Source organism: Pararge aegeria, chromosome 14, assembly GCF_905163445.1.
Source record: "Pararge aegeria chromosome 14, ilParAegt1.1, whole genome shotgun sequence".
Classification (NCBI taxonomy): domain Eukaryota; kingdom Metazoa; phylum Arthropoda; class Insecta; order Lepidoptera; family Nymphalidae; genus Pararge; species Pararge aegeria.
Genome location: NC_053193.1, coordinates 15,975,692 through 15,990,352, shown reverse-complemented (window position 1 = coordinate 15,990,352; position 14,661 = coordinate 15,975,692). Strand labels below are relative to the sequence as shown.

Sequence of the window (14,661 nt, the reverse complement as noted above, 5' to 3'; positions counted from 1 at the left end):
CATAGTTCAAAATAATTTAATTCAGAATTATCAAATAAATTATATTATAGGTGCTTGGTAATCAACATACAATCGCAATAATATGTTATCTGGATTCATTTTCTTAATTTTGGTAGCAACACCGGATTATAGAACAACTAATAGCAGACGTTTGTCCAAGTCAGTGATTTTATAACCAATCGCAACCTCTGCATTATAACCAATCAGCGGTCCAATAACAAAATGGGGTTAACCAATCCAGTCATCGAATAACAGCGTCACTGTTTGCCCGCCATTCTCTCGGCGCCATCTTGAAGTGAAGTGAACTTGAGCATATGATCATTGTTTGTTAGCTCTCTGTTTAAATTATATTTAAATAACATCACGTTATTCATTTTTACTAAAAACTGACTTATTTCGCTTATTATCTACTCAAGGTATATATTCTGATAAATAATTTGAGTACTGAATGCGTTTCTAACTGAATTTAACAATTTTTAATTACCAACAAACTCGCATTTGGAAAACATGCACAAGCAAATTCTTACTATGAATTATTGATTTCAGTGAATAATGGCACGTACCAAGCAGACCGCGCGTAAATCGACGGGAGGTAAAGCTCCCCGTAAACAATTGGCCACAAAAGCAGCGCGAAAATCGGCCCCCAGCACTGGTGGAGTCAAGAAGCCCCATCGTTATCGTCCTGGTACCGTAGCGCTCAGAGAAATTCGTCGTTACCAGAAATCTACTGAGTTGCTCATCCGTAAGCTGCCTTTCCAGCGTTTGGTGAGAGAAATTGCCCAGGATTTCAAAACTGATCTTCGTTTCCAGTCTGCTGCTATTGGCGCTCTGCAGGTGAGCTGGTTACGTCATTTTTTTTATGAGTAATATTTTGTTTTACACATAATTGACATTATATTATCCCTTCCAGGAAGCAAGTGAGGCATATCTTGTGGGCCTCTTTGAAGACACCAACTTGTGTGCTATCCATGCCAAGCGTGTAACCATCATGCCCAAAGACATTCAGCTTGCCAGACGAATCCGTGGAGAACGTGCTTAATTTAGGTTTATTTGGAACATTAATCTTAAATTATTTGTAATTCGAATAGACATAAATTCTATATCATTTTTTTTTCATCTCACATTTAACTCAAAGAAATCTTAAAATTAATAATTAATCATTAGAGTAAGGCGGTATCCGAACTGATTTCTTTTATATGTTCTTATTTGGTAAGTTACGCTAGTTATGTTGCACGTACAAGGTAATACTAAGCTAGAACTGTCATCATCTTTCAATCTTTACATGCCAGATCATCGGTTATTGTTTCGTATTATAACATGAATACTATGTTAGTGACACATCTTGTACAACAACTTTAATTTAATATTGTTAGTGACTTGTGGTATGTCTAGGTATAGTGTAATAGGCAATATATGTAACCACATATGAATGAAGCCCATGTATGGAGTAAATTGATGCACTACATGTACTAAGATAATTTGGTGTTAATAAATATAAATTAGAATTAACTTTATATTTTTTTTTATTTCATTGTAACCTCTACCGATAGGGTTAACTGTTTTGTAATCAATGCAACCTGTTAAGTGTAACATACTGCCTATTTACATTCCATATCTACTGGCCAAGTAGCTTAGAACAATGTACACTATACTAAATGTTGCATTTGCCCAACATTTAGTATAGTGGTGTACATTATTCTACTAGCGAAGCCCTTTCATTTGATACCCACAAGGGAGTTGTTAAAAATAATTGCATATGTTGGTGGTGGTCATCTTTGATTGAAATCTGTAATAGTGCATCCTTTATTTGGTTCTTATACTAGGGAGCTTTAAAAAAAGTATGTAATCCCCTACTTTATGGCGGCGCGGCGGACATCTATGACCGATTTCTATCAAACAGCTAATCGGAACACTCCTGACTAATTCACCTATCCAACATAATCAAAATCGGTTCATTCGTTTGGGAAACATTGCCCCATCGTATTTTGTTTCCGAGGGTAAAAAGAAGCTAAGGTTAATACTAGATACTCTTAAATAACAAAGTTGTATTTCAATTGCTAAAACCATTTTGTTGCTGTTAATATTAATATTAATAATAATAATAAACTCTATTCAGCTTCCACACATAAGTAATGAAAACTAATTATACACAATATTACACTGAAAAGGCTGCTACCTCAGCATGATGCTGCAGTATTTGACCACTGCAGCGCTGATTTTCAGGTATAGCCTTGATTGGCGTCACGGATTTGCTGGGAAAAATTAAAGTAGATGCGAAGTGAACTTGACAAGAAGAGGATGTATACGGAAAAATAAAGTAAAATAATATATATAAAAGAAAAAAAAAAGTGAGTTTATCAATGCTTTCAATTGAATTTAATTCAAAAGGTTTTTAGGTTTCTATTTTTATTCATCTCACTAGATTTAATTTAAGTGTATGGTTCTCGCATCAGTCACTCAGTCTTGCACTATAGCAGTATTAGCGAATTTGGGTTTCATGATACAGATTACCTTATGTTTGCCTTATGTTAATTGAAATAAACTTATTATTATTATTATATATAAAATTATCAAGCAATACAATAGAATAGAACCACAACCACCACAAAAAAAAAATATAAGATGTTAAGCACACCAACAAACAATTCTTTCAAAATCATGAACAAACATTTGTTGAACAAAATCATTGATTTCCAGCCAGCCAGTATGATAGAGGTGGAAGGTCATTCCAGACCTTATAGGCTGTGTACTTAAAAGTACCACGAAAAATCTCCATCCTCCATCCATGGAGATCCATTTTGAGAAGATTACAGATAGCTCTTTAAAAAGGTTAAAGCCTAAGAATTACTTCCTAACTTGGAACAGTCGTGTTTTTTTCTGTTTGAGTCACTGCTACAAACAAGAATACTTTAAAGAATAGAAATAATAAGTTGTCCTAATTTTCTTAACCACTAGCAAGAAAAAGACCTTTAGCTCAAAGAAGGTAGGGCTTAATCAAACTACCTTAATTACACTAAACTTCATAAAAGATACGGTAAATATCTGACAAGCAAATAAGAAGAGTGGATGTGATAAGCTCCTACTACTAATCAACAGTAGGTACGTGATTATATTGACTTGATTAAATTGCAACTAATGCAATATTTGGTAGGTTCTCACCACCATCATATATTGTACTTACCATAGGTACAATAAATGTTGATGGTTCTCATCTACCAAATTATGCTGTTCTTGAAAATCTTGAAAATCTAAAGACGAGTAGTTTGTTATATTTTTTAATACTCTTTAAATAATATAAATTAAGTCTACTAGATCAACATTTATCTTAAACTACACTGCAAGTTTTGCCTCCTCCGCTTTTATTTCTTCGAGTCTTTTTTCAATCTCAATAACACTATGTCCATGTTCTTTGTTGAATTTGTAGCTCTGTAGCAATTGTTCCTTTTCTAAGCCCTTGATTCGTTCATACAATGTTTTGGAGAACTCCTGATCAACATCATTTTCTTCTCGCAGAACACAGAAATAAATCAAAAAGACAGCAACACTGGTCACAACAATGTATGGTTGATACCAAGGCATGCTATCTATATTTTTATTTCGAAATACAGAGGGCATGGTCCGTTTGGCTGCCTGACTTGTGGAAAATTTTATGGGTTCACTCTCTTTGATCTCTGTACTGAAGGGACGTAATATTCTAAGGAATCCATTTGGTTTTACGTAACTTCTGGAAAAATATATAAATATGTAATCAGACAAAACATCAGACCTTTTAAGCTTTGATCAAAATTTTTATCTATCTATATATATAAATTTTTCATAGGAATTTGAATTTCCAGACTAACAAGATTTATAAACTATCTCAAGATTTATATTATGATAGATGGAACATCTACTCATCCATCCTAATGTTATATGTATGTGCAATACTGTCTGTTTGTTTCTTTGTTACCTATATTCGGCTAAGCTACTGCCCCAACTTAATGAAATTTGGGATACAATGTAGCTTGCATCCCAGTGATGGACATGGGATACTTTTTAACCCAAAAAACCACCATTTGTTCTGGTGGATAAAGATATAGAATACTAAACAAACTGACCAAATTTTGAGTAAGCTTACAACCTGCATAGGATACTTTTTTTTCATCATGAAAAAAGGAACTATTCCTGTGGTATGTGTGGGGGAGGAACCAAGAAAATCCTGGACGAAGTTGCAGTCACAACAGTTAACATCTAGTGAATAATATTTTAAAAAGAGTCCAATATGCGATGGCTTCTTCGCGCTAACACATTTCATCTTGTCATTCTTTTTTAAAACCTACATAGAAATAAGTTGTGAAACATTGCAAGTATTGCTATTAAACTATGGGTTACCCACAAAGTTACCCTCATCTTTATTGTACATATACGGTGATACTTAACACTTATGTAGTTAACAAAGCGGTATTTTGAAAAAAAATAGATCATCAAAAACATGTAACCTATAAATAACTATTATGAAATAGGTGGTAAAGTAAAAAGTGTTAGATAAAAAAACTAAATAGCTACCTTAATATTAATAGATTTCTATTCATTTTGTATAGATTTTAGCCAAAAAAGTTAGTCAATAAATCGCAATGAAATTACATTATTTATTGATCTCTTGTTGTCATAATTTCGAACCCCAGACCAGGAGGAGTAGTTATTTTCCATTGACATTGACAGTAGCAGTCAACAGAATCTGCATATTAAATACCACAGATAAACAGCAGCAGCATAATTATGTGCTTGTGTGCTGCTTGTACTGTATGCTTGTTATATTAAAAACTAGTGTTTATAAAATTTGACGTAAACATTTTTAATGAAGTAAGCACCGTGCACGGCTTTGGCCGTGGATAGGTAGGTATATGATAACATGTATGTGTTGAACATAATGGCCGTACCCATAACAGGTTAGCCCGTCACCACCTTAGACTGCATCATTGCTTACCAGCAGATGAGATTATATTCAAGGGCTAATTTGTAGTGGAATAAAAAACACGCATGGCTGCGGAGTGATTCGATCTCCGTGGTAGCTTTAGGAATTCTGGATGCTCAACAAAAAGTATAGAAGTATTTTTACCTTTAAACATCTTAGAACTGCAAACTTCCGATTATTTTCTCATTTATTAAGTTCAGTGATTTTATCTAAAGAATAACGTAAAGCATTCTTTATTCTGTAAAGAAAAGTTGGTACATATTATTGTGTATACCTGTAAAACAAACATTCACGCAGTATATACTAACAAGGATACAATGATGTATCCAATTTTCTATTAGAATAAAATGAAAACATTAAATTTATTACTATTACAAAGGTGAAATTAGGTTGCTGGCTGCTAAGCCATTACACTGATTAGTGGGTGATTCATTTGTGTATGTGGTAGTGATGCCTCCATTTTCAAAGATAATAAGAATAAACCAAAATCTGTTCAGAAACACCGCCACAAAATAAAACTAAACTCCTAAACTCTTGCTTTGGGAAGTCAGTTAAAAATAGACTACCTACTGTTGTTTCAACTTTCGTGACGTACACAGTAGTTTGACATAACTACCTTAAAAATTCTTCTCCATTATCGGGTTCGGTGGCTAAACGATCTCTCTCAGTCAAGCTCTTGACCCGCCTTTCAATAGCAGCCTGTAATCTATTTTCATTCTCTGAGCCTGTAGGCATCTCAGCCTTCATCTGGACATTTCGGGACACAGGTTCCGCACACCCCGGCTTCATTAATAGAGTCCAAACATCACAAGCGTCAGCAGCATTGTGGACTTCCTTACAAAACAATGATCGCATTTGCCACACCTTAGATATCTCTGTGCTCTAAGGAAAAAGTGATTGTCATTGAATATAATTTCTCCTCTACTTGATGTACCTATTTTTGTTTATTAAACGATATTTATGTATTTATTTGCTTTGTTATTTATCTGGCTCGAATCATAAAAAATACAGTAATTTTGTTCTGTAACTTGGTAAGTGCCTGATATCTTATAAAATTGACTTTTTACGAGTATTGTATTGATACATAGCGAATGTTCTTGACAGTGTGTCGGTGAGTATTTTAATACAAAAATTATTGAATGTGACTCAGACGTATCTTAAACGGCTGTTTGTCGTTGTCAGAATGATAGAAAAAAAAATCAGTTCAGTCAAAAAAAGTGCTTCTTCTTTTGCTTTTTTTGGCTTTTAGGTATGCCAAATCGACATTTCGCCAATGTCACGTATACTTGGAAGATCCACAAAGGTGATTGTCGAAAAATAAACATTTTATAAATATAGCACTATAAAAAAGTTATGCATGAATCTGAACGAGTACTAGATAGAGATAGAGAGTAGATATTTGAGTTCTCCTACTGATCGAATTCAACCTTAACCAGTCGTTACCTAATTATTACTTACAGATTTAGCTTGCAACACTTTGAGCTCATTTTTGAGCGAGTTTAACTGGGCGGACAATGCATCGCGACGGCATTCCTCCAGCATTTTCTGTCTACGTAGAGAATCTGTGCTCTGAGTGAGATTCTCTCGTCCTTGTTCAGATTTTTCCGCATGTGCTGCAGCCTCGCGGATGGCTTTGTTAAGAGTTGCAATAGTAGCTTCAACTGTGTAATTTTAACAAGTTGAGATTTTAAAGATTTCTATTAAAGGAGTCTGAAGCAGCCGACGGTGATTTTCGGCAGCTTTATGTCGGCGTACGAAACGTCTATACTATTTGAGCAAACAAATTATAAAGAATGGGTCCGGAAAAAATCGGAGATTTCGTTTTCGATTACGCAAGTCGACTATTTGTTAACCGATTTTCGTAATCGAAATAGTAATATTTTTCGCGTCAGTTGAGGGTGTTCAGTCAATTAAAAACGAAATAATGTTGGTCCATACTATTTCGTATTTAATTGTCTGACCACACTATAATTCTTATTTGACCTACTTTTATGCGAAAATAAAAAACATAAAATGGCTAAATTAATAGTTATAATTATATGATTATATCTTGAATATTCCTCAAAGTTGTTACGGTTTTAATTTGTACCCAAAGTAAAAAGATCTTTAGAGCCTTTGATAACTAAAAAAAGTGATTCTTATGTGATCAAGGTCATTAGAGATGAAAGTTCTTACGTTCGCGCTTTTCTTTGAGTTTCGCTTCTTTATCTTGTTCTTGAAGTTTTATCTTTTCAATTGTGGAGCTAACAGGATCTTCCATTTTCGCATAAAGAAAAATTAAACCCTATTCCTCGCCGTATCCCTAATAAAGCGAAATATTATTTTTAAACATTCCCGCTCTTTTTCTTTAGCTACAGAGTCCACAGATAACTTAATCATTTTTTTTTTTGTTTTAATAATTTTAACATAGTACGTCTATGCTAAAATTATTATTAGATATATATATTATAGATAAATTATATGGGTCACATAATATCTACTGTTATTGTTTTTTTTTTTATTTAAGATTTTGTTTTCGAAAGATAAGTTTGTATACTCTTAGAACTTGAGTTTTTTATTGCGTTGCCCGGGTTATTTTAAAACAACGATTAGCAACGACCAACCCAATTTTTTAATACATTTTTCATATGTGTTTTAATGAAACTGACATAGGTATAAATCAAAATGGAGACGCCTGATGCCAATGGATTTGTTAATATAACTTGGCCTAGCAAGAGCGTTCCTCATGGTGGCATATTTCATCCAAGGCTCGTGGAACCCTCTACAGCCCAGCGGGAATTTCTCAAAGGTTAAAACTTTCCTGCTTAGATTTACTTAAACATTCTATTTCGGATTTTGAGGGACTGCTAAAATTAAGTCCTGATATTTTGAGTTTTAAATACATCTTTGTATCTATGTTCTTAGGTGAACAGCTTATTAAGTTTTTAATATACGAGCAATGAGTAAAATAATGTACAGGTATACAGTCTTCGCTTCGCCACAATTGATATGGCGACCCTGCCAAAGAATTGTGCCGCGTTGCCTCTTATATCCCTATCCCTTAAAGTGCTTTGACCACTACCTTTTATTATATACTTCTAGCTGTTGCCCAAGTTGTTCTTCGGCGTTTATTACGGTTTTTTACAAATCCCGTGGGTTGGTTTACTAGGGAAAAAATGAAATCAAGTCGATTGGTTGAATAGTTAGGGCGTAAAGTAAGGACAAACAAATAATCTGACACTTTTTTTTAAAGTGAAAACCTTATTGGGCGCCTTGTGCACTTTTTTGGTGAACAAAAATCGTGAAACTGGCGTCGCACGCTTCCCATGAGCTATTTGTACTGTTTTATATATGTATTATGTACCTACATAGTTTTAGGTTTTACTTTTATTTATAGTTTTTTTATATTTTCAGTATTACTGGAGGAATCAAAGTTAACGATCGCTCAGCGTCGGAAATCTGCTTTTCAACTGCGCGAGGAAAAATGCAAAGAAACCCCTACCACAACATCGCGAGTGCCTCTCATACGTCCCGGCACTTCGCATCGCCGTTCGCTATCTGCTATACGTGAATCTGGCGCTCTTGATGTCGATCAGTATGAATTATAACTTTGTGCTTACTTATATTTTTAGCGACACGTTTGAAGCGGTGAAAACCTCGTCGTAGGGGAAAACGGTGATAGTCTAGTGATAAGAACTTCGGCTTCATCTTCGGGGAGCCGAGTAGGTGCTACCCCCAGCACGCATCTTTAACTTTTCTCAGTTATGTGCGTATATTATCACTTGCTTCAACGGTGACGGAAAACATCGTGCAGAAACCTTCATGCCTTAGAGTTCTTCATAAAGTTCACGAATGCGTGTGAAGCCCACCTATCCGAACTGGGCACCATCCGACTGCGGCTAAAACCCTTCTCACTATGGGAGGACCTACATAAATACTTATAACATATAGATAAACACCCAGACAATGAAAAACATTCATGTTCATCACATAAACATTGTCCAGTTGTGGGAATAGAACCCAGGCTTGGGCTCAGTCGTCAATTTTTCTATTTCCCTAACTTCATAGTGGTATACAAATACAGATTTAAATAAATATTTATTGTGCAATATTTGACCACCATACGTTGGACCTGCGTCGAATCTTCAATACCTACTTTGTGTTTCACTTTCCAAACTTCGGAGCTTTTTGACACAACCTATCATATCACCTCTGTCTCTGTTTATTCAAGTCTAAAGAACTATAGGGCTAAGGCCCTAATAAACAAACGCACTCTTTTTAATTGAAATGTAAGCATCTTAATTAAAAAGAGTGCGTAACAAAAACCAGGTGGGTTATTAATAAACTCCTGTTAGTGGTTACCGAACTACTTACCTACGAAAAAATTACCTAGTAATATACTTTCCAAAAATAATTGTTGGAGCTTCAACTGCCATAGAGTTACTTTCCTAACCAACCGTAAGATAAATAGTGGTTAAGTATATGTTGGTAGTTACCGAGTTTGGCTGATAGTCGGTCGCTAAATCAATATCCACAAGTTTTCTCCTTCCCAGCTACCGTCCATCTAAGCGCGGCGAAGACCGGGAAAAGCTGATAGAGCAACTAGCAAATAGGATGACGTATGGAGATGCCGAACAGAAACCACCAGCTCCTCCGAAAGCCTTAGCAAAGCCAGTACCGAAGCTACCGACTAAGAAGGATCAGTGGAATGATTGTATGTTTTCTTGGCTGCACTTAAATTATAATTCTGTTGTATTCTAACTGTTGGAGAGTTATCATCAGTAAACAAACTTGTTCAATTTAAATTATATGATTTGAATGAAGATTACTGGTCGTTAAAGAGGCGTTTTAGGCCGCTATCATTTGTTTATTGTTATTAGGTACACAAAACAGGTAATAATTAAAAGTAGATCTAAATATAAGTAATAACAAGTTTTGTTCTAAGCTACAACCCAAAGTATGTTGTACACAACTTGGAATTAAATTAAACAGAAAGTAAAGATAAAATTAAAGTTGAAACAAAAAAGAAACACTTAAAAAATAATATATATATTATTTCCCCAAAGATTATGTGGAATAGTGCTTAATAATTTGATTTTTAAAAATATTTATCCTTTTGTTAAAAATGACAATATTATCGATATAATATGTGCTATCGTTTCGGAGTTATGTGCGTTTAGGATTGCTTCGACGTTGACGGTAAAAATCGTGAGGAAACTGCATGCCTGAAAGCTCTCCATAATGGTGTGTTAAGTTTACCACTTGGCCAGCGTGGTGGACTACGGTCTAAACCATCTTTATTCTGAGAAAATACCTGTGGCCTGTAGTGGGCAGGTAATGTGTTGACAGTCATTATGATGAAGATAATAATTAATTGGTCATTAAGGTTTTTGTCTATATCTCTGAAAAATATCAACTAGTTTTGAATATATTTTATTTAACTTTATTCTGGTTTGGATCTATTTCCATAGTTCTGATAAAGCTCTTCAAATATATAAATATGGAATTCTTCAACTGACATCAGCTTAACACTCGTGTTTAATCAAAAAATCCGTATGATAAATCCGAACGAAAAGAAACAAAGCATGACCCTTTAAAAAAATCCTTTTGGTACTTTAAGACTTTGAATGAATAAAACTGCAGCGCCATATTAAATCTGATTCCAGTGTTAACACAAATCCGTGAGCGCGCCGAATGGCTAGCAGAGATGGAGGTTCTGGGACACGCGGGACCACATCGGGAGTTGATAAAAGACCAGATCGCTGAAAGATTAAGGGCTTTGGACGCTTTGGGAGTTGACAGTCAATGTTCATCTGCAAGATCCATTGCCTCTGGTTTTAGTGTGCTATCTAACCAGCGTAGCAACTGTCTCGAGAAGAGCGGTAAATCAGGTAAGCATTCAAAATAATGCTTCTATTTACCGCTTTATTGACAAAATATCTTATTATCTGGGATAAGTTGCAAATAAAATCTACTCCTCCATAACTTCACTTACTACTGCTTCATCCCATGTGAACATCATGCAGCATGTTCGATGTTGAAGACCACCCTGATTTCTGCTGACTGTGCGCTGACTCGGTATAATAACAAATAGAATTCCGCATCCAATACATCCTTCATTAATATTAAGGATGTATTGGGACCAGGCATCTTTAGCATGTTCACCCCGATTTTTACGAGCTTTGCCACATGCTCGAATGCCATTTTTAAAAACCTTTGGCAGAGCCCTAGCCGCCGGTAATGCCCCAACAATAACCACGTTGGCTAAGCATAAGCATTTTCAATACAAGTATCCTCCAATAAGTTGATGATGGTTTTACCAAATGATTCCTTCTCTATTTCAGCACATTCTAATGATACCCAAGCATCTGGGAAAAAACAAAAATCTAACAAAAAGAGAAGTGCAACAAAACAACGAAAATATGAGGAGCATGTTGGGGAATATGAGAAATTGTCACCATTGCAATATTCACCGCGACGCCGAGTTTGAATTGATAAATAAAAAAAAAAATTTAACTAAAAAAACATTTCAGGTTACTCTTATACAAGGTGTACAATTATTTAATAAATAACATTCAAAGCAGTTGAATCCTTCAATTTCTCAAATTAACACACATGTTTATTTCATGTGCCTCATGGTGATGGCAGATCAGAATACAGTTGTCACAACCCCTCCTCTTCCTGCAGCTGTCGTAGGATATAACTAAGATTGGGCAGCAGGGTCCTCTGTGCAACTACTACCATCTACTGCGGTCACCAAAACTGTCCACTGTGGTGATTATGGGCAAACCCTTCCGTTGGAGAGGGCATTTAGTCCAGCAGACTGTTTTAGGCTATGATGATGATGATGAAACAAATGAACAGTTAATCATCATTATCATCATCAATAACAATAGTCTTAGTCTTTTTTGAATTCTTCTCAACAGTAGACTTTCTTTTATTGGTTTTTTTCCCCTGTTCACATTGACCATTCATTGTATTTATAACTATTTCATCATCTTTCGGTGCTGGACTGTCCAAATGAAATTGTGTAAATTTTCTCAATTCCATTTTTAAAACAAAATTAACATCACCAATTGAATCCATATTGGGACCTTTTTTTATGTAAGATATTGTGGAATAGGCAGTAAAATGGAAGTCTTCAATTAAATATCCTTGGACCAGCAAGAAAGTAATCACATCTTCACCTATTGATCTAGAAAAGTTTGGTTCCTTACCCTTATGCCTAAGAATAACCGGACCTTTAAGGAACCAAGCATCGAGCAGCTTTTGAGCTGTTAATTTAGTATCCTGTTTCTCAGCATTCTCCAATATACTTGATATAGTTTTACAGTGGAGTTCTAAACTTATTTCTCTACAGGAAGTATTGGGATTTGAACAGACATCACACATTTTGTTACAGTCTGCATCCCCCCAATCTTCATCAAAATGCTCAGCTATTTGTTGTCTTCTACAGAAAGTTCCATTTAAACAGTACTTTACCATACCATACAAATGGTCTAGTCTCCCAACAGAGGAAAAAACCATTGAGCTTACTTTGAATATATCTTGCATTCGATATAAAGTTACGCATTCCGCTCTACAGCTATCTCTACCAGCTCTTCCGCTTTCTTGATAGTAGTTCTCCATTGATTTACTGATTGTATGATGAATAACAAATCTCACGTCTGGCTTATCAATCCCCATCCCAAATGCAACTGTTGCAACTATTGCTTGAAAGGATTTTTCATGCCATTTTAAATGAACCTTTGATCTAGAATTAGCTTCCATATTTGCATGGTAACAACCAACTCTGAGGCCTCTTTTCCTTAAACCATCAGCTAGATCTTCCGAATCCTTTATACTGTTAGTGTAAATTATACCACTCTCACCTTTATATCTGTACTTTAATAGCTTCTCAAGTATGGTTAAACAATCTTCTTGTGATGTAGGCTTTTCGATTATTTTGTAGTACAGATTGGGTCTATTAAATGTAGACTTAATTACTAAGCAGCCAGATATATTAAGTATCTTTTGTACATCATTTAAAACATGAGCTGTGGCTGTTGCTGTTAAACCAAGTATTGGGACATTTTGAAACATATTAGATAATATACCTAGGTATTTGTAGTCTGGTCTGAAATCGTGGCCCCATTGCGAACAACAGTGAACCTCGTCAATAGCAATTCTTTGTAATCTACCATCAGCGTGACACTTCTGTAGGTTAGCCATAAATCGTTTACTTTTTGCTAGTCTTTCTGGTGTGACATAAAGAAGCTTTATGTTCGTATTTTTGTCTTTCAATGCATTCAATGCAGTGTTAGTGTCTTCTTTGGCGCTGGTACTTGTCATAAGCATTGCGGGAATGTTTTTGTTGGTTAGTGACCTAACCTGGTCTTCCATTAGTGACACAAGGGGTGATATGACAACAGTTATGCCGGGTTTGACTACCGCGGGCAGCTGGTAACAGAGGCTCTTGCCGGCACCTGTCGGCATGACTACGAGCGCATGTTGGCCGCTTAACGTCGAATTAATTGCACTTAACTGCTTTGGTCTAAAGGAATCTATCTTGAAAATATTCTTAAGCGTACTCTTAACATCCTCTGACCATTCATAAGTATTCCCACCCCAATCGACGCTGGCTAATGAGTCTGATTTCAATTTGTTTATAGATTTTTTCAAAGACACTTTCTTTTCGTGTAATTGCCGCTGTACATTTTTCCATTTCGCTAACTCAGCGTCTACTTTTAAAAGCTCTTTATCAACACCTTTTATTTCTTTTTCAAAATCTTCTATTGTCTTCATAATTACTATGCCAGAATTCTAAATAATCAAATAACAACAAACTCGTTCACACAGCTGTGGAAACTGTAAAACGTCAAAGTCACATTCAAATGCCGCTACAGAGGTGAGTCAACGATCTATGGACTCTATGGTCTTTTAATTCAAATAATGTTTTTTGTTGAATTAAAAATATTAATAAATAAATAAAACACCTTTTGTTAGGGTTTAACGCTCCGTGGGCTTTCATTAAATGAAAATTATAAATATACGTCTAACAAAGTTTTACATATGTGAAAATCTATTGTTGATAGCCACTACAAGTTAGCTCTTGACTGCAATCACACATGGTGGTTAGTGATGATGCAGTCTAAGATGGTAGCGGGCTAACTTGTTAGAGCGACTAGCAGTTATTTAATCCACACCCCTAATCCCGTTAGCGGCACGTCAAATCTAAATCGTTACAATTAAAAAAACAAACAACTCCATTTTGAAATCATATATCTGCCAGGGATTCAAACCTAAGCTTTTTTAACTAATGGGCCATCACAGTTTGGACTTTGTTATATGGTAAATAAAAATTACAGATACAAATAGTTCAATAAACAAATGCGCCGTATCTTATCTTACAACTTAATTTAAGTACCTAGTGACCAGCGTATACGGAAACAAATCATTAGAGTCAATTTCCTTGCCCAAACGTAGACGCGTATTTTTTTAACTATTACAATGTGGGTGAGGACTATCGTGATCCTTGCACTGTATGTATTACACCTGTTTATAAGAGAGATCTTTAACAAATTTGGTTATTCTGTGTACGTTTTTTGTTATTGTTTTAGCTTTATTCCAATTTCAATTGCTCGAAATACAGCAGTTCTTATTCTTGCTCGAGGGGGCTCTAAAGGAATTCGATTGAAAAATCTAAGCCTTGTGGGTGATATAAGTTTGCTTGCAAGATCCATATTAAC

The 14,661-nt window shown here is 35.2% G+C and overlaps 4 protein-coding genes across 4 annotated transcripts; 2 read left to right on the top strand and 2 right to left on the bottom strand.

Moving 5' to 3' along the window:
• Positions 1 to 249: 249 nt before the first annotated feature.
• Positions 250 to 1,514, top strand: LOC120629218 (histone H3.3A). Its single transcript, XM_039898084.1, has 3 exons — positions 250 to 416; positions 547 to 834; positions 911 to 1,514. The coding sequence occupies exons 2-3, from the start codon at positions 553 to 555 to the stop codon at positions 1,037 to 1,039; spliced, it is 411 nt and encodes a 136-aa protein (XP_039754018.1). The 5' UTR covers positions 250 to 416; positions 547 to 552; the 3' UTR covers positions 1,040 to 1,514.
• A 1,747-nt stretch (positions 1,515 to 3,261) lies between these two features.
• On the bottom strand, positions 3,262 to 7,214 carry LOC120629486. The gene is made up of 4 exons (XM_039898427.1): positions 7,130 to 7,214; positions 6,413 to 6,615; positions 5,571 to 5,836; positions 3,262 to 3,724 (listed from the first exon to the last, which is right to left on the bottom strand). Exons 1-4 carry the CDS (start codon positions 7,212 to 7,214, stop codon positions 3,331 to 3,333), a joined length of 948 nt encoding a protein of 315 aa, XP_039754361.1. The 3' UTR covers positions 3,262 to 3,330.
• A 328-nt stretch (positions 7,215 to 7,542) lies between these two features.
• On the top strand, positions 7,543 to 11,516 carry LOC120629383 (UPF0193 protein EVG1 homolog). The gene is made up of 5 exons (XM_039898313.1): positions 7,543 to 7,742; positions 8,348 to 8,528; positions 9,487 to 9,647; positions 10,600 to 10,824; positions 11,278 to 11,516. The coding sequence occupies exons 1-5, from the start codon at positions 7,619 to 7,621 to the stop codon at positions 11,421 to 11,423; spliced, it is 837 nt and encodes a 278-aa protein (XP_039754247.1). The 5' UTR covers positions 7,543 to 7,618; the 3' UTR covers positions 11,424 to 11,516.
• LOC120629382 (ATP-dependent DNA helicase Q1-like) lies at positions 11,463 to 13,772 on the bottom strand. Its single transcript, XM_039898312.1, has one exon. It carries the CDS (start codon positions 13,715 to 13,717, stop codon positions 11,798 to 11,800), a length of 1,920 nt encoding a protein of 639 aa, XP_039754246.1. The 5' UTR covers positions 13,718 to 13,772; the 3' UTR covers positions 11,463 to 11,797.
• Positions 13,773 to 14,661: the final 889 nt, after the last annotated feature.

Coding starts and splice junctions, on each gene's coding strand:
- LOC120629486 (XM_039898427.1), bottom strand. CDS start 7,214: ATGGAAGATCCTGTTAGCTCCACAATTGAAAAGATAAAACTTCAAGAA. Junction 6,616..7,129: donor ACTCAAAGAAAAGCGCGAAC/GTAAGAACTTTC, acceptor AAAATTACACAG/TTGAAGCTACTATTGCAACT. Junction 3,725..5,570: donor AATGGAGAAGAATTTTTAAG/GTAGTTATGTCA, acceptor ATATTTTTCCAG/AAGTTACGTAAAACCAAATG.
- LOC120629382 (XM_039898312.1), bottom strand. CDS start 13,717: ATGAAGACAATAGAAGATTTTGAAAAAGAAATAAAAGGTGTTGATAAA.
- LOC120629218 (XM_039898084.1), top strand. CDS start 553: ATGGCACGTACCAAGCAGACCGCGCGTAAATCGACGGGAGGTAAAGCT. Junction 835..910: donor CTGCTATTGGCGCTCTGCAG/GTGAGCTGGTTA, acceptor TATCCCTTCCAG/GAAGCAAGTGAGGCATATCT.
- LOC120629383 (XM_039898313.1), top strand. CDS start 7,619: ATGGAGACGCCTGATGCCAATGGATTTGTTAATATAACTTGGCCTAGC. Junction 9,648..10,599: donor GAAGGATCAGTGGAATGATT/GTATGTTTTCTT, acceptor ATCTGATTCCAG/TGTTAACACAAATCCGTGAG. Junction 10,825..11,277: donor CGAGAAGAGCGGTAAATCAG/GTAAGCATTCAA, acceptor TCTCTATTTCAG/CACATTCTAATGATACCCAA.